The sequence below is a fragment of the Pteropus alecto genome, unplaced genomic scaffold (genome assembly GCF_000325575.1).
Source record: "Pteropus alecto unplaced genomic scaffold, ASM32557v1 scaffold135, whole genome shotgun sequence".
Lineage (NCBI taxonomy): Eukaryota > Metazoa > Chordata > Mammalia > Chiroptera > Pteropodidae > Pteropus > Pteropus alecto.
In genome coordinates, this window is record NW_006438076.1 from 3,196,206 (window position 1) to 3,222,319 (window position 26,114).

The following is a 26,114-nucleotide window of genomic DNA, read 5'->3' on the forward strand; positions in this document are numbered from 1 at the left end:
TATAGTTCTGCCTGATATTTTAAGAGCAGTTTGATTTTTTTAATACTCTTCTGGGAAAGGGTGTACTGACTAGCTCCAGCCCTCTACCATGCATCTCTACCCCTACCCCCACTACCTTCTGAGATACAGAGATCATGCTTCCCTATGAACTGGATTAGCTGCCACAAATGGCCACGTTGCAGATGTTGCTTCTAGTTTTAAAATTTCCTTTGGGAAAGAGAGTTCAAATTTACATTTATTTACTTATCTATTTACTTATTTATTTTAGTTCTTGGTGATTTCGATTCATCAACAAAGCATGTTATTACAGCAGAAGAAAAAAGTACTGGTTTCATTGGCTGCAAGGTACCACATAGTAACCCCAAAGCTGAGGTGCGCTATAAAATCCGAGGAAAGTGGCTGAGACATTCCACAGGTGAGGGTTTTTATGAAAAGCCAGTGGCGCCCACAGGTCAAATGTTCTTTAAACAACCTACTATTAAGCTCTGTGTGCCGGGGACTGCTGATACAAAAATACATTAGATACCTTGTCTCCACTCTCAGGAGTCAAGGGGAAGGGACTAGAACAAGTGGTTACATTATTGAAATAATTACGTTCCACACACATGCAGGGCTCACTCCCTCAACTTATTCAGGTCCCTACCAAGACAGTTTTTTCTCTGAGAAGACCTCCCTCAGGGCCCTTTCTAAAATAATATGTCCTGTTGCTCTCTGCCCACTGTCACTGTATTAAGCTCCCCGCCCCCCGCCCCGCATAGCATTGTGTCATACATATTTTTGTTTGCTGGCTTATTATTTACCTTTTTCTCTGCCACTTCCATTCCTTGCACTGGAATGTCAACTGCATGAGTGCAAGGCCCTTTTTTACTGTCTTCATTGCTGTATCACTTGTGCCTGGACCATCTGTAGAAAATAGGCACTGAATATATATTTGTTGAGGAAAAAAATGAATGAATAGACATGATTGAATATTGGGTGATCAGTGCTGTAGGTGTAGGTTTGCCCAAGGTGTTAGCTCTGGTCATTGAGAACATTTCAATGTTCTCAACCTGTGATCTGTTGTCAAATGTTTTTGATTGGCTTGATTTTGTTATTCTAGTGGTGTTGACTTTTTATGCCTTGACTTTCCCTTTCCTTCATTTAATGATTTTCCCTAGTTGCTTTTTTGCTGCTAGTCTTATGCCTAAATTTAAAGCATAACTATGAACCTTAATTAGTCTTAATTGGTGTCCTTCATAAAGAGAGAGTTCTAACTGCATTCTCTTCCTTCCTCAGAGAATTATTTAATCCTTCCATCAGGAAATCTTCAGATTTTGAATGTATCCTTAGAGGACAAGGGATCATATAAATGCGCAGCCTTTAATCCTGTCACACGTGAATTAAAAGTTGAACCCATTGGCCGAAAGCTCCTTGTGAGTCGTAAGTATTGGAGAGAATAAGGCTAACTAGGAAGAATCCTCAGAAGCATTCTTCATAATAAAGTTGGGAAATGAGAGTTCATTTTTCTTTTAGATCCTTTTGTTATCATAAGAAAGTATTATAAAAATTAAATACATACATGTATTATAGAATAGTACTGTGCGTATTTTTTAAAATGTAGTGATTGTTTAGAGGAGAATTTTGGTCAAGATGACAGAGAAGAATACATATGGAAAACTTTACCCTTTGCTCAAATAAAAAGAAATTTTAGAGAAAATATAACTATATCAGTGATGATCAAGTTGATGGCTAACTGTGAATTATGAAAAATAGGTATCTCTTCTCTTTCAGGTTGATAAGTCATAGCTGATTTTTAGATTATGGTAGTTGAGCTGAGGTAGAACCAATCGCCAAAGCTCAATGAAGTAGAAGTTCTTGTTCTTGTTGAGATTTCTACTTTTCTAAACTGCTAATTTAGAAGTAGCCTAAAGGATCACAAACTCTTTTAATTTTAATTCTCAACTAAGAATGATTTAGCTACCAAAAAGGACCTTGTAGTATAAAGAACAATAAATGGAAAGGTGAGAAAACTCACAGATTTGCTAAGGAAGAGATTGGACATGAATGCTTAGTAATTTTTTGTTTTCTTTTTCCAGGCCCTTCTTCAGATGACTTGCACATCCTTCACCCCACCCTTTCCCAGGCATTAGCTGTTCTTTCTCAGAGCCCTGTAACCCTGGAGTGTGTGGTGAGTGGGGTCCCAGCTTCTCAAGTGCATTGGCTGAAGGATGGTCACGATGCTCTGGTGGGAAGCAATTGGCGGAGATTGTATTCTCATCTTGCCACAGATAGTATTGACCCAGTGGACTCTGGAAACTATTCTTGTGTGGTGGGAAGCAAGTCTGGAGACATAAAACATGTGACTTACATGGTTAATGTACTTGGTAAGATGTTACTTAATACGTTTTTTTTGAAGTCAGGCCATTTTTCTGGTCTAACTGATGTTTGAATGGAATGTTTGTGAACTAGAAATGAAGTAAGGACTATCTAGAAATATCTACACCGGCAGACAGGACAAGCTTCATTTTCTTAAAGGACTGCTGAATTAGGCCGTATTTCTAGGTGTCTCAGAACATTTCACTTGGGACGTTCTTGGGACCCTCACCTCAGCCTGGTGATGTAGTACAGAGCTTGTCGTTCCTTCTTAATGGCATGCAGAAAAGACTGGAATTCAGTAGGTTGGAAGAGTCTGGGCTGTGTTAGTTAGTGTAGCATCCAGCAGGAGCAACTAAGCCAGAGTACTGACTAGAAAAACTCATCTCAAAAAGAAATTGATTTCATTTTATTTCTCCTTTTGGAATGATTTCACTATATCTCGCTAATACAATTTGCATTACTTTCACCCACAATTATATATATTCTCTTTCTCTCCAAGCTGTTCCTTTCTTTTCTTCCAGCTACCTATCTCATTGTCATGTGTAGCAGCAGAAAATGTTTTCCTTTCTCAAAACAGGTTTTTGTGAAAACCAGAAAAAAATAGGTAGTAAGTGGTTTCATAATTAATAGTTTTTGTAAACCCGCACGTGTTTAATTGCAACCCTGGAATTAATGTAAATGTGTGGCAAGTGGGCTTTAAAATTTAATGATCATTAGGAGTAGATTAATATGCATAATCTTTTAATTTGGGCATGTGTTACAAATGTCGATAAATGATTTACTTTGTCTAGGTAAAAACTCATTTGATGGATATTAAAGGACGTTCTTTTGCCCATTATATACCTACCCTCAAAACAGAATTGACCATAAAAAGAATTTAACTTCTGAATAAGCATTCTTCTGTTTTGGCTCTTGTTTAATGTAAAATCCAGGGAAACTATTACTTTATTTCAAACAAGTCACCTGAAACTAATGCTAAGATGTATTAGTAACATATGGTTTATCCTATTAGAGGGAAGTTAAAATACATTTCTAAATTTTTCTTGACCACAGCAGATGGGAGAATGTGAATAAATAATACAAGTTGATTTTAACTAGTTACTGGTAGAGAGAAGATTTTATATGACTCACGTGATAATTTATATATTTTGTTTTCAGAACATGCCTCCATTTCTAAAGGACTGCAGGATCAGACAGTGTCTCTGGGCGCCACAGTTCAATTTACTTGTGAGGTTCGTGGGAACCCATCCCCCAACTGTACCTGGTTTCACAATGCACAGCCTATTCATCCTTCCCCACGACATCTAACTGGAGGAAATGGATTGAAAATCAGTGGTGTTACCATGGAAGACTCTGGGCTGTATCAGTGTGTAGCGGATAATGGGATTGGATTTATGCAGTCTACTGGGAGACTTGAAATTGAAAAAAGTAGGTTTTTAGGTCATGTACTTCACAAATAGTTTGATGTTGTGGTTAAAATTTAAACTAAAGGGAATGATCCTATCACCATAACAGAACTGCATTCATGTTTCACGGTCCCTCTAGTTGCAGGTAGGCATTTCCATGAAGAAGCAGCCTTATTTAATCAAATTCATTAAAACATTTACAATATTTTTTCAACAGATACTGTATAGTTTAAAAGGTACATGGTAAAAGTCTCATTCCCGTTCTCCAGCCAGCCAGATTTCCCTTTAGAACTAATGAGTTTTATAAGTTTTTTGATTATCCTTGTGTGTACATATACAGTCCCACACAACGTGTGTGTATATGCATTTAATAACAGTTTCTATGTTTTTTACATCAATGGTGGTAGCACTCTTCACCTTGACATTTTCACGTAACCTATTTCTATATGGTATATTAAAGAGTGTTTTCATTCCTTTTTAAAAATGGATTCTTATTAGTATTCCATTGCATGGTTGTAATGATTTGACTAGTACCTTACTGATGACTGTTTCTAATCTTTTGCTACTATAAGGAGTTCTACAATGAATGTCCTTCCATGTAGATTATTTTGTATATGTGTGAATATCTGTAAAGTAGATTCCTAGAAATGAACTTGCTTAATAAAAGCATATATGCACTGGTAATTTTGATAGCTGTCAGAGTTGCTCACCAAAGCTATTACCAGTTTACATTCTCACCAGCAATGTGTAACTGCCCGTTTCCTCATATCTTTACCAAGTCAATTTTTTTTTTTAAATCTTTGCCAGTCTGATAGGTTAGTTTTAGTGTATGTGCTGCCGAAGTGAGTACAAACAATCTGATAAGGTTTTAAAAAAGTACTTTTTGATCCATATTTTATTATGAATGAAGTTGGGAAACTTTTCATGTGTTAATGAGCCATTTGAACTTCCTTTCCTGTATATTGACTGTTCTGCATCTATTTTTTCTTGTCTGTTAAAAATTAGGTTGGTCTTTTTTCTTATTGATTGATAGGAGTTTTTTATATCTAAGGGACATTAATCTTTTGTCTATGAGTTATAAATACTTAAAATTTCAAAGAATCAGTGTGGTACAGACCAGTTCTCTGACCTTGGTGCAATTAATTTAGAAGTTAATAATAAAAAAATAATTTTTAATCAGCATATATTTGGAAACTTAAAACTCTACTTCTCAATAGCAAGGACAAAAATATCATAATGGAAATTTAAAGTACTTTGAATGTTATGAAAATGCCACAGATCAAATTGTGTGGGATATAGCAAAAATGGAACTTCAAAGGCAATCCATAGCCTAAATGCTTATAAAAGAAAACTAGTAAGATTGAAAATTAGTGAGCTATGTAAAATAATAGAACAAATTTAAAGAAAGTGGAAGAAAAGAGAGAATAAAGGGTAGAAATCAAATAAACAGAAAATGAAAATAAAGTAGACAGGATCAGTACATACATATCTCATATTATTGTACTTCACTTTCTTGCGCTTCACAGATGTTGCATTTTTTTACAATTTGAAGGCAAGATCCTCCACCAGCAAAAGATTACAACTCACTTTATTGCAGTATTCGCTTATTGCGGTGGTCTAGGACCAAGCCCACAGTACTTTTGAGGTATGATTGTAAAGATAAAAGTTGTTTCTTTGTAAAGTCTAATAAAATGGACAAATCTTTGGCAAAGTACAAAGAAACAATATTAGGAATAAAAATACGAGTCTTGTAGAGATTTTAAATAATAAGACTGTGAAGTCTAATAAAATGGACAAATTCTTAGGAAAACTATCATTTAGTAAGGCTGACTTACTAAAAAGAAATAAAAAATAACAGACCATTCCATATATTACACAAACTCTTCCAGAGAAAGGGAAAAAAATGTGAACTCTCCAGTTGGCATAATTTTGATTCCAAAATCACCAAAGAATGGTATGAGAAAGGAGTCAAAAACCCAATCTCTTTATGAACATAGATGCAGAAATTCTATATAAAATATTAGCAAACCATCAATATATGGGAAAGGAAATACATCTTGACTAAGGAGTTACCCAAAACTCAATCAGAAATGTTAAAGTGTCATTCATCCTATTTTTTGAATAACAAAACCCAATAATTATCTCAATAAAGGCAAACATTTGATATAATTCAGTATCCATATTAGACACTCTTAGAATAGGAATAGATGGAAACTTTCTTAACTTCATGAAGACTAACAAAAACTTATAGAAGACATCACTTTTAATGGTGAAATGTTAGAAGCATTCCCTTTAAAATCTCTTTCATTTATCATCATACTGGAGATTCTAAACCAGCCTAGAACAATAAGAAAAAGAAAATAATATAAGGATAAAAAAAGAAAAAATCAAATTGTTGTTAATTTATAGCTGCTATGATTGTTAACATGGAGAATCTTCAATAGTTTGTTGGCAAATTATTAGAAATAATAGCATTTAGCAAGGTGGCTAGATGAAGACCAATAAACAAAAATGAGTTGCCTTTCTATATATCAGTATATTAGCCAGGTTTCTTCAGAGAAACAAAACCAATAGAATGTATAAAATATACATAAGAGGCGATTTGTTACTGGAATTGGCTTACACAGTTATGGAGGTTAAAGAGTCCCATTGTCCGCCGTCTGCAAACTGGAGAAGGAGGAAAGCTGATGGTGTAATGCGGTTGGGGAGAGGGGATGCTCATGGTGTAAACCTTGACTTAAATGCAAAAGCTGGAGAACCAGGAGTGCTGATGTCCAATGCCTGAGGACAGAAACAGAGGATGGCTCAGCTCAAGCAGAGAGACAACTGTCCTTCCTCCACAGTTTTATTCTGTTGGGGCTCTCCACTGATTGGATGGTGCCCACTCGCATTGGGGAGGGCCATTTGCTATATTCAGTTCACCAATTTAAATGCTAATCTTTTCCAGGAAAACCCTCAGATATACTCAGTTATCTGGTTATCTCTTAGCCCAGTCAAGTTGACAGAAATTTAACCATTACAACCCTCAACAAACAGAAAATACAGTTTAAAAGTCACCTTTTTATATTAGCAACATTAAAAAGACCCAAGTTCATGGATACCAAAATTCAGTATTATACAGTCATCAGATCTTTCCAAAGTCTTTCTGTAGATTCATGGAATTTCAATTAAAATTATATCAGAATATTTTGAGGACCTTGGTAGACTGATTCTAAAATTTATTTGGATGACCAAAGGCCCAAGAATAGAAAAGACACTCTAAAAGAAGAAAAAGAATTTGGGAGACTTACTTTACCAGATATTAGAACATATACAAAAATGTGTAGTAATTAAGACAGTGTTGTATTGGTACAGGAACAGACAAATAGACTCTTAGAACAAAACAGAGTCTGCCAAAAAGACGTCTGCGGTTAAGGACTTGACTTAGGCAGCACTACAGATCACCCAGGGGAGGCTATCCATGGCAATTTTTGATGTGAGAAAATTGGTTATCAAAGTGAAGAGAAAGAAGAAAGTAAATATCTAACTTATAATGTACATATAGAAAAAAAAATGTATACAAAGACAAATGTCCAGTGGATGAAAGACAAAGACCCAGTGGATGAAGAGAGTATAGGAGAATATCTATATGACCTGGGTAAAACTTTTTAACAGTACATTTTAGGCTAATTAAAAAAAAAAGATTGATTTGACTACACTGAAATGAAAACATCCTCATTATTAAAAGATACCATTAAATATGAAAAGAATAGCAATAAACTAGAAGAAATACTAGTAACTTAACAAAAAACCAGTATCTGGTATATGCAAAGAACTCTGAACCATTACAAAAAAGATAAAAGATCCAATAGTAAAGTAGACAAAAGTCATTTCACGAATGGGGAAAAATGTGAGTGACACGTAAACACATGAAAAGATGTTCAGCCTCATTTGTACTCAGGGCAATGCAGGTTATAACCAGCGAGATAGCATTTAATACTTAAGAGACTGGCAAAATTCAGAAATCTGATAATACCAAGTGGTGATTGGTTTTGTCAAACATAGGGAGTAGAGCTGGAGAAAGATGCTGGAGAAAATATCTTGTCATCAATATTCCATTGTAGGCATACTTAAAAATAGTCCCAGAGTATACCTGGGACCAAAAGCAAAGAGTTGGTGCCACTTTAGTTTAGAAACAAAAATGTCATTTGTGTATACAGTAAGAAGTATGTTTATCAACTTTTACTCAGAACAGGTTTTTCTCTTAGGCTTTTTATAATCAGATTCTCACCCCTGCCCCAGAATTGACTATTTTCATGAAGGAATATTATTTCATTTTTTAATTACTTCACACCTTTTTCATGTTCAAGTCTGAGATTCTGGCTTCACATCTTCTATATTTACGGTGGTCAAATGTATATAGGTTGCCTACTAGTAAGCTCTCAACAGTTTATATACATTCCTTTCTTTCTGATGGTCAGGAAATCTATGTAGGAAATGTCTAGGAGTCCACAACTATGAGAAATTCTACTTTTTATTGACAGTTTTACTTGGCACAGGTTGAGAAGGGAACTAACAAGGAGGGAGCTGTCTGTGCTCTAATCATTACTATCATGACTGTATCACTACTGGCACATGACGTGGTGAACACTGTTATCTCAGTGGATATTCTGCATGTAAAATACTGTTTAGAAACACATGTATGAAAGATGTTTCTAAGACTACTAGTTGCTTACAATTTTGAGAACATTTACACAATAGGAAGTTATTTTGCATTGTAGAAACTATTATGTTCTTAATTTTTTGTATGTGAATTACTTTTTTAACAGACAGTGGACTCAAGCCAGTGATAATTACAGAGCCAGCGAGTACAGAGGTGGTAGATGGAAACTTTGTTACTTTGTCCTGCAATGCCACTGGAGTGCCGGTTCCAGTCATTCGTTGGTATGACAGGCATGGATTGATAACTAGCCATCCGTCTCAAGTCCTTAGATCTAAATCCCGAAAATCACACTTACTAAGACCTGGGGGCTTTGACATGGAGCCTGTCCACTTGGTTGTGTCCCGTGCTGGCTCAAGCTCCCTGCACATCCAGGCTGTCACTCAGGAACATGCTGGGAAGTACACCTGCGAAGCTACAAACGAACATGGCACCACAAAGTCGGAAGCAGTCCTCACAGTTGGTGAGTTGCCATAAGAATTTTTTTTCAGGTGAATAATTTTCTTTGATAATAGGGGATAAAGTGCTTTAAAGTATTATTGTAATGAATCCAGCAATCTCTAAAGATTAATTTTTTTCCCAATGACAGTGAAGTGTAGAACTGTAGTTTTTGGTATTTGGCCTGAACATGAGCTGGACAGACCCTGGTCTCCATTTCTGATGTGTTTACTAAGCTTATAGTTGTCGTGTAGAAGCTCTCATTTGGGGGGAAGCCCAAGGTATGACTTCTTTTTGTGATTAATGCTTTTAGTTTTCTCAGCTACTGAAAATGTTGTTGCAGACATTTTTCAGGTGAACCTTGATAAGTACCGTATCCAGGCTACAGTGTTGGCTTTCACTGAGAAAGTAGAGTGAGGTTATGGTACTGTCACATAATACCTGCATGTGTATTTCCCTTACATTTATTTTTTTGATGGGATGTAGAATAGTCTTTATATTTTATTTTTAGTAATGATGACTTAAAAACTTTATATAGTTTTTTTCCCCTGTATTTTCATTTTGATATAACGGCATCTCTTTATTTTTTATTTTATTATTATTTTTAAATTAATTTTTTATGGTGACATTGGTTAATGAAATTCGATAAGTTTCAGTTATACACTTTAACAGTACGGCATATATATATTTACACTGTGTGTTCACCTTCCATAGTTAGATTTCTTTCTGTCACCACATATTTGACCCCGTTTATCCTGTCTACCTCCCCTAAAAAAACTTTATATAGTTTTTGAAGTACTGGTAGTAGAATAGCAATATTATTAAAATCAATTCAAACCTTAACATCAGTGGGCATTTAGAGCAGTGTTCCCAGCAAGTAGTCAGTTGAGTGCAGATTGTCACCATATTTGTCACGTGAGAGTCAGAGTATCATACAGCAGGGCCGCCTTTAGTCTTGGCACCCAAGGGCCCTGTTCTGGGCCTCTGTGTTAGAAGACTTCATATGGCCCTCTTCTGCCTGGGTCCTCAGGTCCCACATGTCAGAGAGTACATGGGGTCAAGGGGTTGCGCTTACCTGAGCCTGAGCCTGAGCCCATTTTCCTCCTTTTATTCAACAGATCTGGGGCTTTAGAAGTTCTTGCTTTAGTTAGTTTACAAGCTGGTTCCACACAGGTCTTTTCCGTGGTCCGTCCTCAAGAGTGAGGGCCACTCCACCAGTGTGCAGGTGCCCTTAGACTGGAGGAGGGGCCAGGGGTGGTCCTCTGCAGAGGACACAGAGGGTGATGCGTGCACTGGTCCTTCCATTTACATGTACACAATGGTCCCAGCCCTGGATGAGGCCGGAGGTAGGAAGAGAAGAGGGGGAGGCCAGAGACTCCATTTATATTCTTGTGCTACTCCACGAATGCCAGAGGTGGGAATGATGTGGAGGTTCAGTGCGCAGGCTGTGTTAGAATCCTGGCTCTGCTACTTAGGAGGTTTGTACCCTGGGGCGAATTACCGAACTTGGTCTGTGTTTGTTTCCTCATCTGTGTAACAGGCATAGTGTGGGCGCCCCGCTCATGTGGTCGATGTGAGAATTCAAGGAGTTAATACATGTAAAGTGCTTAGAGTGGTGTCTGGCAACAGAAATCCTTCAATAAATACTAAGTATTAGGTTATAATTATTACTAATTATTATTAAATTATAATTATCTCATGCGGTGGTTAAAGAAGGAAGAAAAAGTTACTGATTTTAGTAACCTTAAGAATCCTCAAATAAAGAAGGTAGTTGAGTATTGTATAAATTTATACATAAATATGTATACGTGTGTGTTTATGTATCTATTCTGCCAAGCGAAAATCAGAGTGGCTCTACACAAAATTGTTAGCTGTGAGACAGGTGTGATGCTGGCGCTGCTTGACTAGCATTTAGCTGAAGTGATTATTTTATGTAAATGTAGGGCTGAGGGAGCTGTTGAGGTTGTAGTCAGAGCTGATGAAACTAGACATTTTGTCTAAATGCCTTACTTTAAATATGATCTGAACAAGCCTTTAGAAGATACATAGCTACCTTGTTTAGATTAGATCTTCTTAGACCTTTAAGATCCCTTTCAGGATTTTATGCCTTGATAAATGCCATTTTTATGTGTAGTAACCCCATCACCTACATACATCCTACCTAAGTGGTCCTGTGTTGCCTCTTTTGCCTGCTGTCTAATAATTATTAAGATGGAGCTGACTTTATTAACACTCAGAACAGTACATAACAACCTGCTTCTTTCCATAGGAATCTGAGCCTTGTTAAATTCCAGCGTACTGACAGCTGCGTACTTTGTTATCGTGAAGGGGGAGGAGGCAAAGTCAATGAGAGAGATGACCCCCCGCCCCCTTTTTTTCAGAGACCTTGGGTTTTGAGGTCCTGGATGCACAAATATTTGTAGAGTGAGCTGTAACTCTTCAAAACTGTAATGGAGGTTGGCCTGGGTTTCCTAAACTGTTTGGGGTTGGGGCTGCTGGTGTGAGTGGTCACAGTGGAAACGCCTTTGACATATATGGTTATAGTCCCTATTCGATTAATTTCAACTCAGTCATTAAATTCATCACCATAGTGATAGTACTAAGAAAATGAGAGTTTTATCATTCACTTTTCCAATTCAAATAACATTCAACCTTACAGAAGGCTAGATGTCTATTCTGACAATTTCACAGAACTGTTTTGAAGCTAAATTGAAATGATGAATGTGAGACAACTTTTGAAAGTACTGTTAAGGCCTTATAAATGATATCTAGTATCTTGTGAGTGCTCAGATTATATTACTGGAAATAGTGGAGGAAGATAAATTGAATCTCCTTTTAAAAAGAGTTGTGGAAAAGTCTCATTGCATCCTGAATAACAGAAGTAAAATCTTGATACTCATACAGTAGACACAGGCTGTAGCATAAACTTTTTCTCATCCCTCTGTATAAACTGAGGCATGTGGTATTTTAGCTCTTCTACAGCCAAATACCACTTCCCAGTGGTAACCTGCCCAGAGGATCCACAAAACTGCTAATGATAAAGAAAAAAAAAAAAGTCCTTCTCCACTACCCTAAGCCACAGCTAATTACCCCCACTTGCTAGAGTGCATCTTGCATTAGCAGGCACCAGATCCCACCCTTAACATCAGCCCACGTTCTGACTCACTAGATAAACACGGCTGTTCCAGGAGCAATATTTTGAAGTTGTCCCAGTGAACTTAAATAGTTTTCTTCTATATTATTTTCTCACTAGCTTCTTGTTTTCTTTGATCGAGGATGCTTCTGGGACACCTTTTCTCTCTCTTAAACAAACAGAGAACTGACCTTACACTGTTAGTCCTGTTTTTTTCTTGGTTCTCTACTAAACTGCACTACTTCTAAAAACACACCCACCTTTTCCCAGAAATCTGACTTCACCGTGGAAAAGAAACTCTAACGTTGTTTCCTGTCTCCCTACCTCCACAAAAGCAGTCAAAAAAAGGAGACTTTTTTGTTGCCGGTATTAATAGCACTTTATAGAACCCAGGATGTCAATCCTTAGGTTTTATTGTGCTGGCAGTATATTTGTTTTCATATATAGCTCTCACTTTTCTACATCAGCACCACTAACATTCTTCTGCCAGCTGTTGTCACTTAGTCTCTCAGAGTCCTAATTCTTTATCTGTAAAGTGGGAGTGCTATGTTGTTTTGAAAATTAAATGAGATTATGTTTATTAAATGTCTGGCACAGTGCTTGACATACGATATGTGCTCAGTAATTTTTTTCTGATACATGCAACGTATTTATTATTTCAGCACAAATAAATTATTTTTACCTTCCTCGATATATTCTGCATGCTCCTAGTAGTATTATCTGCCATTTGATCTTTCTTTAGATTCACAGTTTCTTAAGCCTTCTTCAGTTCTGTCTAGATACAGGGCTTGTTTGGAAATAAGTAAATTCTTCCTTTATCTCTGCTGGTCTTATTTCATGTCTTCCTTCTTGAATGTAGATTGTTTTCCATGCGTACAGCAGATATTTTAGTTACCTGTTCCTGCGTAGCTGGCCCCAGAGATTAACAACTCAGAAGAGCAACCCCTTTATTATCTCTTACAATGCTGCGGGTTAACTAGATGCAGCTGGGTGCTCTGTTGGCCTTAATTGGGGTCTCTTATGCCAGTGTTATGAGATGGCACAGGGGCTGGAACATCCAAAGGGGCTTCACTCACATGGGTCCCACCTTTGTGAGCGCGAGAACCATGCCCCACTTCTCTCTCTTCACAGGGTTGGCTGGGACATCCGTATGTGGCAGCACAAAACCAGGAGCTGCTAAGGATTAAGGAAGCTGCTAAGGATTGAGGCTGGGAGAGCACAGCTTCACTTCTCCCTTCCCTTGGTCAGAGCCAGTCACAGGGCCAGCCCACATTCATCCAGGGAGGGGACTGCCCAAGGGTGTGAATACTGAGACGTATCTTTAGAAACTAGCTACCCAATAGGTCGTAGCCTAACTCCTGACCATTTCCTGTTTATGTCCCTTGTTCCCAAGGGAATGCGTTGCCCCTTGTGTTTAATTTACCAACTAGAGTTAAGGCTCCACGTTCTCGAACTTAAAATCTTCTGAGGTTAAGCTAGCAAAGGGTTGTTGTAAAAGAGGGAATGCTAGTGTAGAGCAAGTTAAAAACAACATCCTTTAAACTACTGTAACAATTAATTTGTTCCTTCATGAATAAGAGGTTGCTACTCGAGGTTAAATGTTTCCATGAATTATAAATTGAAATGTTACCTGTTTCTACTTCTAGGGCTCCAACTGTGCTAACAGTATCAGTGTGGACAGTTAGATCACTGTATAGAAGACACTGAAATAATGAATTTCTTCAATCTGTATCTCCTGTCTCTCTCCATTTCTCTGCAGTTCCTTTTGAGACAAATACAAAAGCAGGAATAGTGACACCTTCCGATGCCACTCTGAGCGATAAAAGAGATGGTTCAGAAACTGGATTATTGAGCTCATTTCCAGTGAAGGATCATTCCAGTGCAGTGGAACCACCATCAGAGAAAACTGCTATTGGTGCCTCTGTCCCTGATGCCCCCATCATTCTGAGCCCTCCACAGACCCACACACCAGATACATACAACCTGGTCTGGAGGGCAGGGAAGGATGGCGGGCTCCCAATCAATGCCTATTTTGTGAAGTATCGGAAGGTAACGTCTTCTCATTTATCATCTTTTCTCATACCTTAACTCTGCATGTATGGCATATACTTATTATCTTCCACTTTCATGGAGTGGCAGGAAACAGAACAAGATGTTCCAGGAGAGTGAAGTTGGGAAATATATCCCAGTAGGGTTTACCAGCTTATAAAAGTAAGAATGAGGAGTTCTGGCTTTTGAGCATTAGCTTCCCCTTCTCCTGGGTAGTGCCATTCATAATAAAATAGCCAATCTTTCTCCACTGCATAAAAAACAAAAAGAAAACAAAAACCAGTAAAAAGGAAATATGAATAATTTCCTCCCAAATTGGGATTCTAAGAACCCAGTAGCTTCTCAATATTTTTTAATCAAACATTTTAACCTTTTGCGTGTAAAGTTCTATAAACCACTTTTTTAAAAGTTATTCCTTCCCTCTCTAAGATAGTAGTATGTAGTTTATTTACCCAAGAAAGCAGTTTCTTATTAGAAACAACTTTTTGAACAAAGTCCTCTTGGATAATCTCTGAAAACTATTTGCTTTTCAAGTTGTCTTCTTAATTGTATTAGAATCTTACATTGTTTCGTCATTTATTATGGTAATCTTCTCAGTTGATTTTTTCAGATGTTTTCCCTCTAGCGGCTTGTATTAAAAGTAAAATGAAAAAAAAATCTCTTCCCTTTAATGAGACTAGTAAATGAATAATACGGGAAGAACTACATTCATATTTAGAATCATTTTCTCTGTTCAGGACATTTTGGTATCCATCATTTAATAGTAATATTTTTAATATCTGAAAAAATTAGATTTGCGAGTTTATTCACTGTTTCTAACCTGATGATTCTAGATGAAGGAAATTTCCCTGGTATTATCCACATGAAAACTTCCATGTCGTTGTCTCTTGGTTTCATTAATGAAGACAGAATGGATTGGATCTCTTTTTAATTTATTTCATCCAGCGTGTATTGAACAGCGTCAAGACATTAAGCAAGAATGCTGGAAATACATACTATATGATTATATAATCCATATACCATATACATACAAACATATTCTGATTTATCGTATCTATGCCTATTATGTATGATCATTAATACATATTATATGCCTATTTTATTCTCCCAATAGCCCGGTAAAAAAGGAGTATTGTTTCCATTACAAGCAAAGGGAACAAACTCTGGGAGATCAAAGAACTTGCTTGAGATCATAAGTTCGTGCTAGGTAGAGGATCCAGGAGTCCTTACAGTTAGAATTCCTAAGTTCTTGCTACAGGTCTTACATTTCTTAATGTGAAGCAATATCGTGTCTCTTTTATTTAAAGTGGTACGTCACTTCTCAAAATCTACCTAGAATTGAATGACTTCTGTTTTTTTATCAAATTCGAATGGAAGCTTTTTTTATTTTTATCTTTTTTGTCCTTTTTGTAATGGCCTATTTTCTCTTGAGTAGTTAGACGATGGTGTTGGTGTGGTGGGAAGCTGGCACACAGTTCGAGTCCCAGGAAGTGAAAATGAGCTCCATTTAACAGAACTAGAGCCATCTAGCCTCTATGAAGTCTTGATGGTAGCAAGGAATACAGCAGGTGAAGGACAACCTGCCATGCTTACCTTCCGAACTAGCAAAGGTAAGTATAATCTTCCATCAAAGCAGTGAGCTGGCTGTGAGCTTGATGTCACTTTATTAATCAATGTTCTTTTGGGTAGTAGAGATTCTTAATTCTACTATATTCTACTAATTCTACTTAATTCTACCATATTTTATTAATTTTACTATAAGTTCACTAATAAATAAGCTTATTATAGTACCTTTTTTGGCCACATTTGAATGGTTATATTCCATTTTACCCAATATTCCACAAACATTTTTGAGACTTTATGATATATATAGGCCTAAAGGTAGGTGAGCAGTGGAAGCCAAGATGATCAAGAAAAGATCCATTCTAATGGAGCTTTTACTTTGCTAACCTACAAGGCAAAATTTCAATTTAGCTAATATTTACCAAGTGCCTTCTATAGGCCAGACATAAACAAAATAGACAAAACTCTTTGTCCTCATGGAGCTAACATTGTAGTTGGGAGAGGCTTATACCTAAGCTATAAGTACATTAGAAGGTGGTGAGTATTGACAAAAGAAATAAATTAGAGGGCCGATGTAGGAAGTGTATGGGGTAGCAGTTATCATAGTTTAAGCAGGTGGCCAGAGAAGTCCTTAGTGAGCAATCGACAGCAGAGCAGAACATTAAGGAGGTGAAATGGAAAGCCATATCACTATCTGGGAAAATAAGTAACATTTCATCAGAGAATAGCAAATGCAAAGGCCCTGGGGTGGGGTGTGCTTGGTATACCCTAGGAACACTGAAGGGGCCACTGTAACAAGAACAGAGTAAGTGAGGAGAGCACTCAGAGAGATGACAGGGTGGCCAAGTCACACAGTACCTTGTCAACATTGACTTTGACTCTGAATGAGCTGGAAGCATTGGAGGAATTTGAGCAGAGTTGTGACATGATCTGCTGAATGTTTCAATGGACAGTTCCGGCTGTAGGGTAAAGAGGAGGGCAAAGGTGAAGGCAGTGACCAGAATATCATAAGTATTAGGAAAGATTTACAGAGAAAATGCCAGAGGCGTACAGAGAAAGGATATTCTTTCTGTGAGTGGCTTGTGAGGGTCAGCTTGATGGAAAAGATGCCATCAGAACTTGGCTGTAAATGAACAAAACTTCAGTGAGCAGAGATGAGGATTGGGTGGAAGAGTGTTTTATTAATAAAAGGAGGTATGATGAATGAGAAGCAAGTATCAGTTGGCTTTTGAGAAGGACCTTTACATCTAGTTATTGAGACCAGCCAGAAAAATAGTGGCTATTTCTTATTTGAAATGTATTTTGAGTCAATTTTCATAATTAGTTCTTAGTTGTTTATAGTGTGACCAATAAATAATGAATAATAAGCATGTATTTCAGTTTTAAAATAATCACCCAATTTCACTTTTTACTTCTTGAAATTTTAAAACTTAACATGACAGGTTTTCTGTGAAGAAACTTAACAGAAGCTCTTTAATAATGAATTTTGTTTTAGAATGAAACTGTACAGTAAAAAGAAAAATGGACACAGTTTGAAAACCTTTGTAATCATTTGACTTTTTCATTTGTGTTGTTTTCTGTGTATAAATTAAAGTTAGTCTGATGAAAAAAGACATTTTAGTTTTCTCTTTAACGTACTAGAGAAAGTAATTTTTAAAGTTAGTTCCTCAGAGTAGCTAAGTATTTATAATGTAGGTCTTAAATTTAGACACTGTAACAAATAAGTTCATATATTTGTAGCTATGTGCCAGTTGAGTTCATAGTATCTTTTTTTTTTATTTTAACATATACACAGAAGCTTATGTTACAGTATATGTTTTTTAACCTTTCTAGAGAAAACAACGTCATCGAAAAACACCCAGGCGTCCTCCCCACCCGTGGGCGTTCCTAAGCGCCCCGTTGTTTCAGAGGCTGCAGACCACTTCGGAGTGGTGCTGACAGACTCTTCTAGGCACAGTGGAGGTAAAAAGAAGAATCTTCATGTTGTTCATTCTGTTAGTTTACAAATGTAACTGACCTGGCTCAGATTATTTGGGAGGTGGAGTAGAATGGGGTGTTTATTATTCAGATTATATCCTACCGTGTAGCTCTTTTAGGTCCTATTTCAGCCATTGTTTTTAATGTCTTGTAGTATTCAAATCTTGGTAACCTAGTGTCATGATTGAGATTTAAGATATCATACTCAGATTAAAAATGTTCTGGTACTAAATTTCATAACTCACAAGAAGGATTTTTCTGACTTCTCTCTGGCAAGGAAAGCAAATTTACATTTTGAACTCTGAAAATGGTAGTACCTATACTAAGATTTAGCTTTTTCTTAATAGAGTGATTATAAGTCATACTCAGTTTCATTGCTATATCTTGTCAATTTTATTAGATATCATAGCAGTAAAATCTTCAAAAGACTTATTTTTAGTATTTAAGTTTCACACTTATCAATTCTGTAGTTACAGTGGTAGACACTGTACTAAATGCTGGCACAGCAGAGATAAAGTAAATTTTGCTTTCAACAAGTTTACTGTATGTGGATGATATAGACAGCTAAGCCAATAACAATATAGTGGGTAACATGGACAAATTAATCCATAACAATGATTTTACTTCATTATGTCTGGGATTCTACCTTTGGTATTGTGAGATCACAAGAGAAATATCTAATTACCCATTTGATAGAGAGGAGGCCAAGTGAAGCAGTAGATGATGTAGCTGAATGAAGAAATATGGAAAGAAGTTCTAGGCAAAGACAGCTTTTTGTGCAAAAAGACAGATGAATGACATGTATTTCATTTAGAGATTTAGAGATTAGAGATTTTATTCAGTGCGACTAGTTGCTGTGAGGAATGACTAGAGTAGGGGAAGCAGGTGGGTGACTTGTATAATGCACTTAACAATTTAATCTTTTCCTGAAAGCTATAAAGAACCCTAAAGGCTTTTAAAGAGGGGGAAAGGAGGTATGGCCGAAGACAAGGCTAGAAGAACAATGAGGATAGTGCCAGAGTGAATAGAGAAGGAGGACATAAATGACAGATGAAGGGAATTGAGTACATCAAATGAGAGGGAGAAATGGTGACTTGGGCTTGGGCAACTAGGGCCCATTTATCAAATAGGTAATAAGAATTTTTAGGTTATGATTATGGATTCAGTTCTGGAAATTATGAGTTTGCAGTTATCCAAGTAGAGATAGCCATAAGAAGTGATTTATTTAATCTTCACAATAGCCCTGTGAAGAAGGTAGCACGTTTATATTACAGATTAGGAAACCGATACTCGAGACGGTTATGCAGCTTGCCTGTGATGATCCAAAGTGGAGGGACTGTTGTTCAAATTCAGATTTTTTTCAACTCTAAGTGTAGTGTCCTTTCTTTTACCCCGTAACTGTCATATGCTATTTCTTTTAGATATTGAAGATATTCTTCTCTGTAGAGGTTCTCCACCCTGCCTTCCCGCCCCGCCCCCCCCAATAACTTTCTTTTCCTATTTGGTCTGTGTTCTTTTATGAGATTTAACCCCATGTGAATCAACATAAGGAAGTTATTTGGTTACTTGGTATTAAAAAGGTTCACTAACAGTTCTATTCATTCTGTTTCCACTGCTTTCTAACTTTAAAGGAATACAGTAAGTATCACTTAAAGTTGCCTGCTTTGAATATATTCCTCTTTTTATCCATTAAGCAATTTATGTTTAAAATGCCACAGTTTTCTCCATACAAGCACCAAATACAGCATTATTTTGTTCATTCTTATGTACTTGTATGCAGATTGAAGATGTGTTGAGACAGAGGGGACAGGCAGAGACAAGGGTCCCTTGGTGACTTTAGCAGAGCAATGCGACCATGGCTTAAGAGTGGGTCCTCCTTGGTCCAGCTCTAGAAACTTGATTGTTAGCATGCCAAAAGAGAGTCAGCCTCTTAAGAAACTTCTCACTTTTACAAAATTCAGTCAATTAATGTAAATCAGAGTGGCAGTATTACTAATTTGTGATGTAACTGTCATACAGACCAGGTCGTTTCTGTCAGCATTCTTTCCTTGTAGGAACCACATGGGAAGCCAGTTAGAACCACACAGTTGCTTGGTCAGCAAGAAGAGTTAGGTACATGGTTTAAATGGCTTATATTTCCACCTGCTGCCGAGTCTGGACCATCTAATCTGTGGATTAGGACATCCCTTCCCCTTGGCAGTGCAAACTGAAAACTGCCGTATATATTAGCTCTCTGAGACCCGTTTTTCTACATGTTCTGTGGATGATCGTGTGGATCATCTATTTTCTTTTAGCACTTTATTACATATCCTGTCTTCCTACTTTCATCCTGAGCAGTGTTCTCTCTTCCCATTATTAACTGTATTGATTTTATTCATCAAATTTTATGTCTATTTACCGCTTGCAGTCTGTTTTTTGGAGTAGCATTTCTATAGCCTTGAGGTATGTTACATCATAATCTGTCGATTGTTTGCCGAATGTGTTTTATGCAGCTTGTATTGATAAAGAAAAACATTTAAATAAGAACACAATTTTGAAAATTTGCTATGTTATAACCACAGTCAGACTCGAAGCACCAAATAATTACTAATACACATTTTAGCCATGATTTCAAAATAGCATGGTCTCAATTATCAATCTCACTAACTTTCAGTTTTTTAGAGATAATTGTCAAGTTTATAGGTTATTTTTACTTTTCTTCCTTTTATTTCCTGTATTTGGCCATTTCATTGCCTTTTATCAGAGGACAGGAAGATAGTCATAATATTATTGACTCTGGCAAAGTTTGAGGAACCTTTAATAAAGAGATGTTCCAGACTTATTCGTTTTAGTTTGAGTTATTCTTGTTTCTGACACTGTGGGTTATTGAAGGGATTGTTTTTGTTTTTAGTTCCAGAGGCCCCTGATCGGCCGACCATCTCCACTGCATCAGAGACATCCGTCTACGTCACTTGGATCCCTCGGGCCAATGGGGGTTCTCCAATCACTGCTTTCAAGGTTGAATATAAACGGATGAGGACTAGTGATTGGCTTGTTGCAGCAGAAGATATTCCTCCTTCCAAACTCTCTGTAGAAGTTCGTAGTTTAGAGCCAGGTAGTAATATTCAGACATTTTCTTTTTCTTTTTTCTTTTCTTTTCTTTTTCTTTCTTTTTTTTTTTTTTACCATCAATACTGACTCTAGGTACATATTTTTAATAATCATATAGTCTTCTAACTGTTAAAGTAATGTGAGCTTATTGTATAAAAATTTGAAAATAAACTGTAAAGAAGAGAATAAGTCACCTGAAACCCACCCATTCAGAGATAACCATTGTTTACATTTCGGTTTATCTCTTTCTAACCTTTTTTCTCTTTTTAATACAAACTGGGCTCATGCCCTAAACATTGTTTTGTGACCACATTATCCCCATATTATATCATGCATTTTCAAATATCATTAAAAATTCTTCAGAAACTCAACTTTTAATAACTGTATGTCTACCATATAAGTATACTGTAATTTACACAATCCATTCTTTATTTCTGGGTTTTAGATTATTTCTAACAGCAAATGAGTAGAAACAGTGTTGTCATGACATCTTTGCATGTATGTGTGTATGTGTGATTTGCCGTGAATGGATATTTTAAGAGAAAAGCTGCTTGTTATTTTACTACGATTGATTGATCTGAGGATGTATCTCAGCATAGTTATACTCAGTGTTTAGTCTTGCGGAAGTGAGATAACACCCCGACACTTCTTCATTATGTAAGTTTTGTTTCAGCAGAGGAACTCTCCCCACCCCCAATATCTTGAGGCTATATGAAAAAATTGAACCGTAAAAGAGAAATGCAGTAATCACAGATAATACTTTCTCTTTTACTTGTTTAGGTTTCATGACCATTTTTGTTTATAGACTTTAAAATATACTTTAGTAGCAAATGCCTGTGTTTGTCTAAACAGACAACATGAGAGTCTAGGAACGTGATGTAGGTGTAGTTGGGAGAAGATGGTAGTTTTAAAAGTGTGTGAAGCTAAGTGACATTTTACAGATAGAAAATGTTGTCTTCAGAAGCCCAATGGTTATTTTTGAGCCATTAGGAAGCTTGCTTTAGGAGTCTAATTTATTCTTTAGACTCAGATTTTCAGAAACTTACAGCTCTTAGCATTTTTTTAAGTTCTTAAATCTGATACTAATAAATGCCTTCTGTTGTAGTTTGAATCTGCTCCCTCTTACCCTGATACTAGTAGAATCAGCGACATCACCCACACCAGCACCTCTTCATAAATGTACTCACCATATTAAACTGCTTCAGTCGTTTCTTTCAGAGGGAAAAGAACGTGGTTTTGAGCACAGAAACTTGAACTAATATAATACTGTATTTGATGGGTGTGACTTTAGAACAGGATGGTAAAAAGAGCAAATGTGATCTTTTCTGTTCTCTGCCGCCTTCCATGATAAACATCGTTAACTCTCTCATGGTGTTTAGATCTTGGAATCTTAAATACAATACATTTAAGCAACTACTAACAGTTGATAGAAATTGGCAAGTGGGTTGAAATCTACCATGTAGGCTGTAGAGTACATTATGGTTATGGCATAATTGTCATATTTTGAATATTATATCTTCAGTTCTCTTATGACAGGTTTTTTAAAATTCCGTTTTTTTTCTCTTCTCAAAAGGTTCAACATACAAATTTAGGGTCATTGCTATCAACCATTATGGTGAGAGTTTTCGGAGTTCGGCATCTCGTCCTTATCAGGTGGCTGGGTTCCCCAATCATTTTTCTAACCGTCCAATAACCGGACCTCACATTGCGTACACAGAAGCTGTCAGCGATACTCAGATCATGCTAAAGTGGACGGTGAGTAAAATGTCTTCTCTAATGAGAAGATTTTCCGGTTTCGCCATGCTGACAATCAATTTAATATTCTCGTGACATGATAACAATAAACAGCAAATTTTCGAACTTTTCAGTGAGGAGAAATTGAAGGACACAGATATTTGTCTAAAGAACATATAAATGGGGCAGAGTTAAAAATAAAATTGTCGCCTCCTCAGTTCTCATCAAAGTGTTAATTGCCATTTTATGATTCGTTCATTTTGAACCAAATGTACTTTTATGCCTTTGAACCTTATGAAACACGTCGCTTATTTTTGTTTAGCCCTGAAGTAAGCTAAATGCTTTTAATACCTTTGAATACCTTTGAATAAAATTAAGAATGGCCATTAAGGATTTTTGCAAAATGAATCTAGAGAAATATTGCCACACAGATACATAAATCTTAATGGATTTGAAGGTTAAATTTATTTTTGCCTTTGACAAGTCTTTGCTTCTGTTTTTTAGTACATTCCATCAAGTAACAATAACACTCCCATTCAAGGATTTTATATTTATTACCGGCCAACAGATAGTGACAATGACAGTGATTACAAGAGAGATATTGTAGAAGGTAAGCTGGGGTCCCAATAAAGGAGTTTTGGAGAAAGAAGGTTTATAAATATTACAAAAAACATCATCCCAGGTTAGGAGAGTAAAATATGTAGTGGTATATGTACTATTACTTTGAAATTTTCCCAAAGAAAGATAGTTTTTTCAATATAATGTGTATAGTAGCTTATATTTTGGTTATAAAAACAGTCATTTACAAAAGTATGGGGAGATATGATTTGTCAGTAGTTCATCTGAAAAAAAATTTTTGTTTTCTGTTTTGTTTAAATGAATAATGACCTGCGTATAAAAATCAACTGCAACTTCCATATTTTAAAAGATAATGCCTCGATCAACAGTTCCACTGAGGTTTGTACTAGAATGATCACATCTTGAGCATGTTATCTACTTTTAGAGATGCTGAGAAATTGGAATATATGTAGAGAAAAAACAGCCCACGTGGTGAAGGGTGTTGAAACTGCCTTTCTACAGCATTTAAAATATCATTTGGAACTTTGCATATGCTCTGAAGGCCCCACATGATCTGGCCGGCCCTGTGTATTCCTTATGTCATGTACCTTTTCCTTTCTCTGTGTCGTCTGTCACACATTGGCCTTCTTTCAGTTTCCTTGTGGTTGCCAAGATCTTTCTTGCCTCGGGACCTTGGCACATGACAATACCTGCTACCTACTGCGCTCATCTCCCAAGGCTTTATCTAGGTGTTCCACTTTGTTATGTGCTTAAATATTTGTTCATCAGATAACCTCCTTCCACTTACATGGCATACCCTTGTTATAATTTCTAATTGTACCCTTTACATTTATTTCATAGAAATATATCATAGTTTAGATGTGTGTGTGAATGTATGAAATAATTTGCTTCAAGATTGTCCTCCCACTAAGTGTTAACCTCCTGTGGGCAAAGGGCCATAATTCCCACTGCTGTAGATCTAGTCCATACAGTGGTGAGGAACTCAGTATTTATTGAATGAATGAATGAATGAATGAATTCTAGTCCATACAGTGGTGAGGTACTCAGTATTTATTGAATGAATGAATGAATGAGTGAATGAATGAATGAAGTCCAAAAAGAACAATGGAATGTGTGGGGGTGATCAGGCTAAAAAAAAAGGTGATTAACAAGCAACATGACAGCTGTCTTCAGATATTAAGGACTTAAGTGGAAGATACACTCAATCGGTCGGAGGAGGGACAGTTAAAAGGGAGTAGTCTAAAGGAAGAACCCTCTAACCTTGTATTTCTAACATAGGTTCTGTCACAAAATAATAAACTCACTAGTTTTGGAGGTGCTGTCAGTAATTTCTTGGAAGGGATTATTGCTTTTGGAGGAAGGCTTCTTCCAAGGCCTTTTTTCACTCCAAGGTTCTGATCATTTGAAATATTACTTTCCTAATGGACCATGTCAGAAAATTGCCCTGAGCCAAGGTTATTTTCATATGACTACTTGACATCAAATACTGGGTACAGTTTTTGTTATAAGTAGTCCTACAATAAATTACTTTAAATATGCTATACACATCATTTATTTTACATATCGTAGCATTCCTTTTAATGTTTATTCAATGGAATTACTTTTGTAATGTAATGACAAATTTATCATCTGTTTTAATACCTGGTGCATAGTAGGTGTTCAGTATATATTTGTTGAACGAAAGAATGATTGTTTCTCTTAACCTAGAAAAGTAGAAAAGAAATTAGTCCCTAAAATCCACTTTAAACAAAGAATTGGGGAAATGTGGAAAGATAATTGTTAATGGTAAAACCGTGAGGTCAAGATAGTCGCCATCTTGAGAGAAAAATGACTAGAAGAAGCAACAGGGGACCTTTGGGTGCCAGTAATATTCTCTTTATTGATGTAGGTGTTGGACTATGTTCAGTTTGTGAACATTCAGTTAGCTGTACAGTTCTGGGCACTTTTTCCATATGCATATTTTATTCCTTAAAAAGGGTATTTAAAAAAAGAAAAGGAAAGAATTGTGACAGTTATACATTTTAGTCCTACCTAGGTCTTCATTTTAGTTTAGCTGGGTTAGGAGAGTGGGCTGTCAGCTTTTTATTTTTAAAATCTCTTGACAGAGGTTAAACATTTGTTATAAAACAGTTTTAAACAAGGCAAATGTAAATAAAATGAACATCCCTCTCTGTCTCTTCGTCTCTGTCTCTCTCCTTCTCTCTCTCACTCTCCTCCCAACCCTTCCCAATTCTCTCTAGAAATATCTACTAGTAAACAATTTTAAAGTATATTCTCTAGTTAAATCTTTGAACTTTTATGAGCTTATGTGATGTGAATATTGAGCGTGGAACTGAGAAATTACTTTAAAGGAGCTTTTGTATCCAGTAGTAGAGTCTGCGAATGTGAGCTTTGCCTGATGGTTCACAGAGAACTTGTTTATAAACTTAATACACAGAGCAGTTAGATGTTTAAGTGGGCTTCACTGTGCTGTGTAATTTGCTTATTCCTTATTTTCAAGTTTATGCGTTTGAAATTCTTTTTGTGGCAGTTGGAAACTATTGGCCTGTTCTCCCAAACCAAGGAACAAAAGTATTTATGCTTCGTACGTAAAGCTGTCTTTAAAGTTTTAGATTACTTATTTATATTGACTCAAAATTTTTAAGCTTTTGAAAAAAAATGAAACTCTATTACATTGTTAAAGAATACAATAAGAGGACAATTATATTAAATTACCTTATTTCTAAATTAAGTTCTGCATTTAGGTAAACTGTAAATGTTTCTAGCATACCAATGCTTTTGTGCTGAATATTTTTACCTTGTAAAGTTGAATTTCAAATAAATCCAAGTAGTCAGTCATTTGATCTTAAAGTCTGTGCTTTGGCTTCTCATCTTTTCTAAGATATCCTCTGAGAAAAAAATTGCTAAGCTTTGGTTAATTTTAAACTTAACAGTGCACCTAGTTGTCTTATTCATCAGTGATCAGTAAAAATTCTTTCTCTCTGCCAATATTTCCTGTAGTTTTAGCCATTGGAATAATTACAATCACAATGGACTATTAATCTAACAAGATATGTATTATTTTAACTGTTTTCTCGTTAGTAACATATCA

At 36.3% G+C, this 26,114-nt stretch overlaps 1 protein-coding gene across 6 annotated transcripts in view; it reads left to right on the plus strand.

Annotated features, from left to right (window-relative positions):
- The window catches only part of CDON (cell adhesion associated, oncogene regulated), a 57,069-nt gene that overhangs the window by 2,910 nt on the left and 28,045 nt on the right, over window positions 1-26,114 (plus strand). For 4 of the 6 annotated variants that reach the window (XR_003047319.1, XR_003047320.1, XM_025049188.1 and 1 more), the window contains exons 3-13: window positions 269-415; window positions 1,276-1,419; window positions 2,076-2,363; window positions 3,514-3,783; window positions 8,570-8,923; window positions 13,791-14,080; window positions 15,516-15,690; window positions 17,477-17,605; window positions 20,511-20,717; window positions 22,284-22,465; window positions 22,949-23,054. Coding sequence is in view for 4 of the 6 variants with exons in the window: in XM_025049188.1 (XP_024904956.1) it covers window positions 269-415; window positions 1,276-1,419; window positions 2,076-2,363; window positions 3,514-3,783; window positions 8,570-8,923; window positions 13,791-14,080; window positions 15,516-15,690; window positions 17,477-17,605; window positions 20,511-20,717; window positions 22,284-22,465; window positions 22,949-23,054 (2,292 nt within the window). In the remaining 2 variants the exon portion in view is untranslated. The remainder of the gene's footprint in view (window positions 1-268; window positions 416-1,275; window positions 1,420-2,075; window positions 2,364-3,513; window positions 3,784-8,569; window positions 8,924-13,790; window positions 14,081-15,515; window positions 15,691-17,476; window positions 17,606-20,510; window positions 20,718-22,283; window positions 22,466-22,948; window positions 23,055-26,114) is intronic. The other 2 variants (XM_006915201.3, XM_025049189.1) reach the window with 2 other exon arrangements.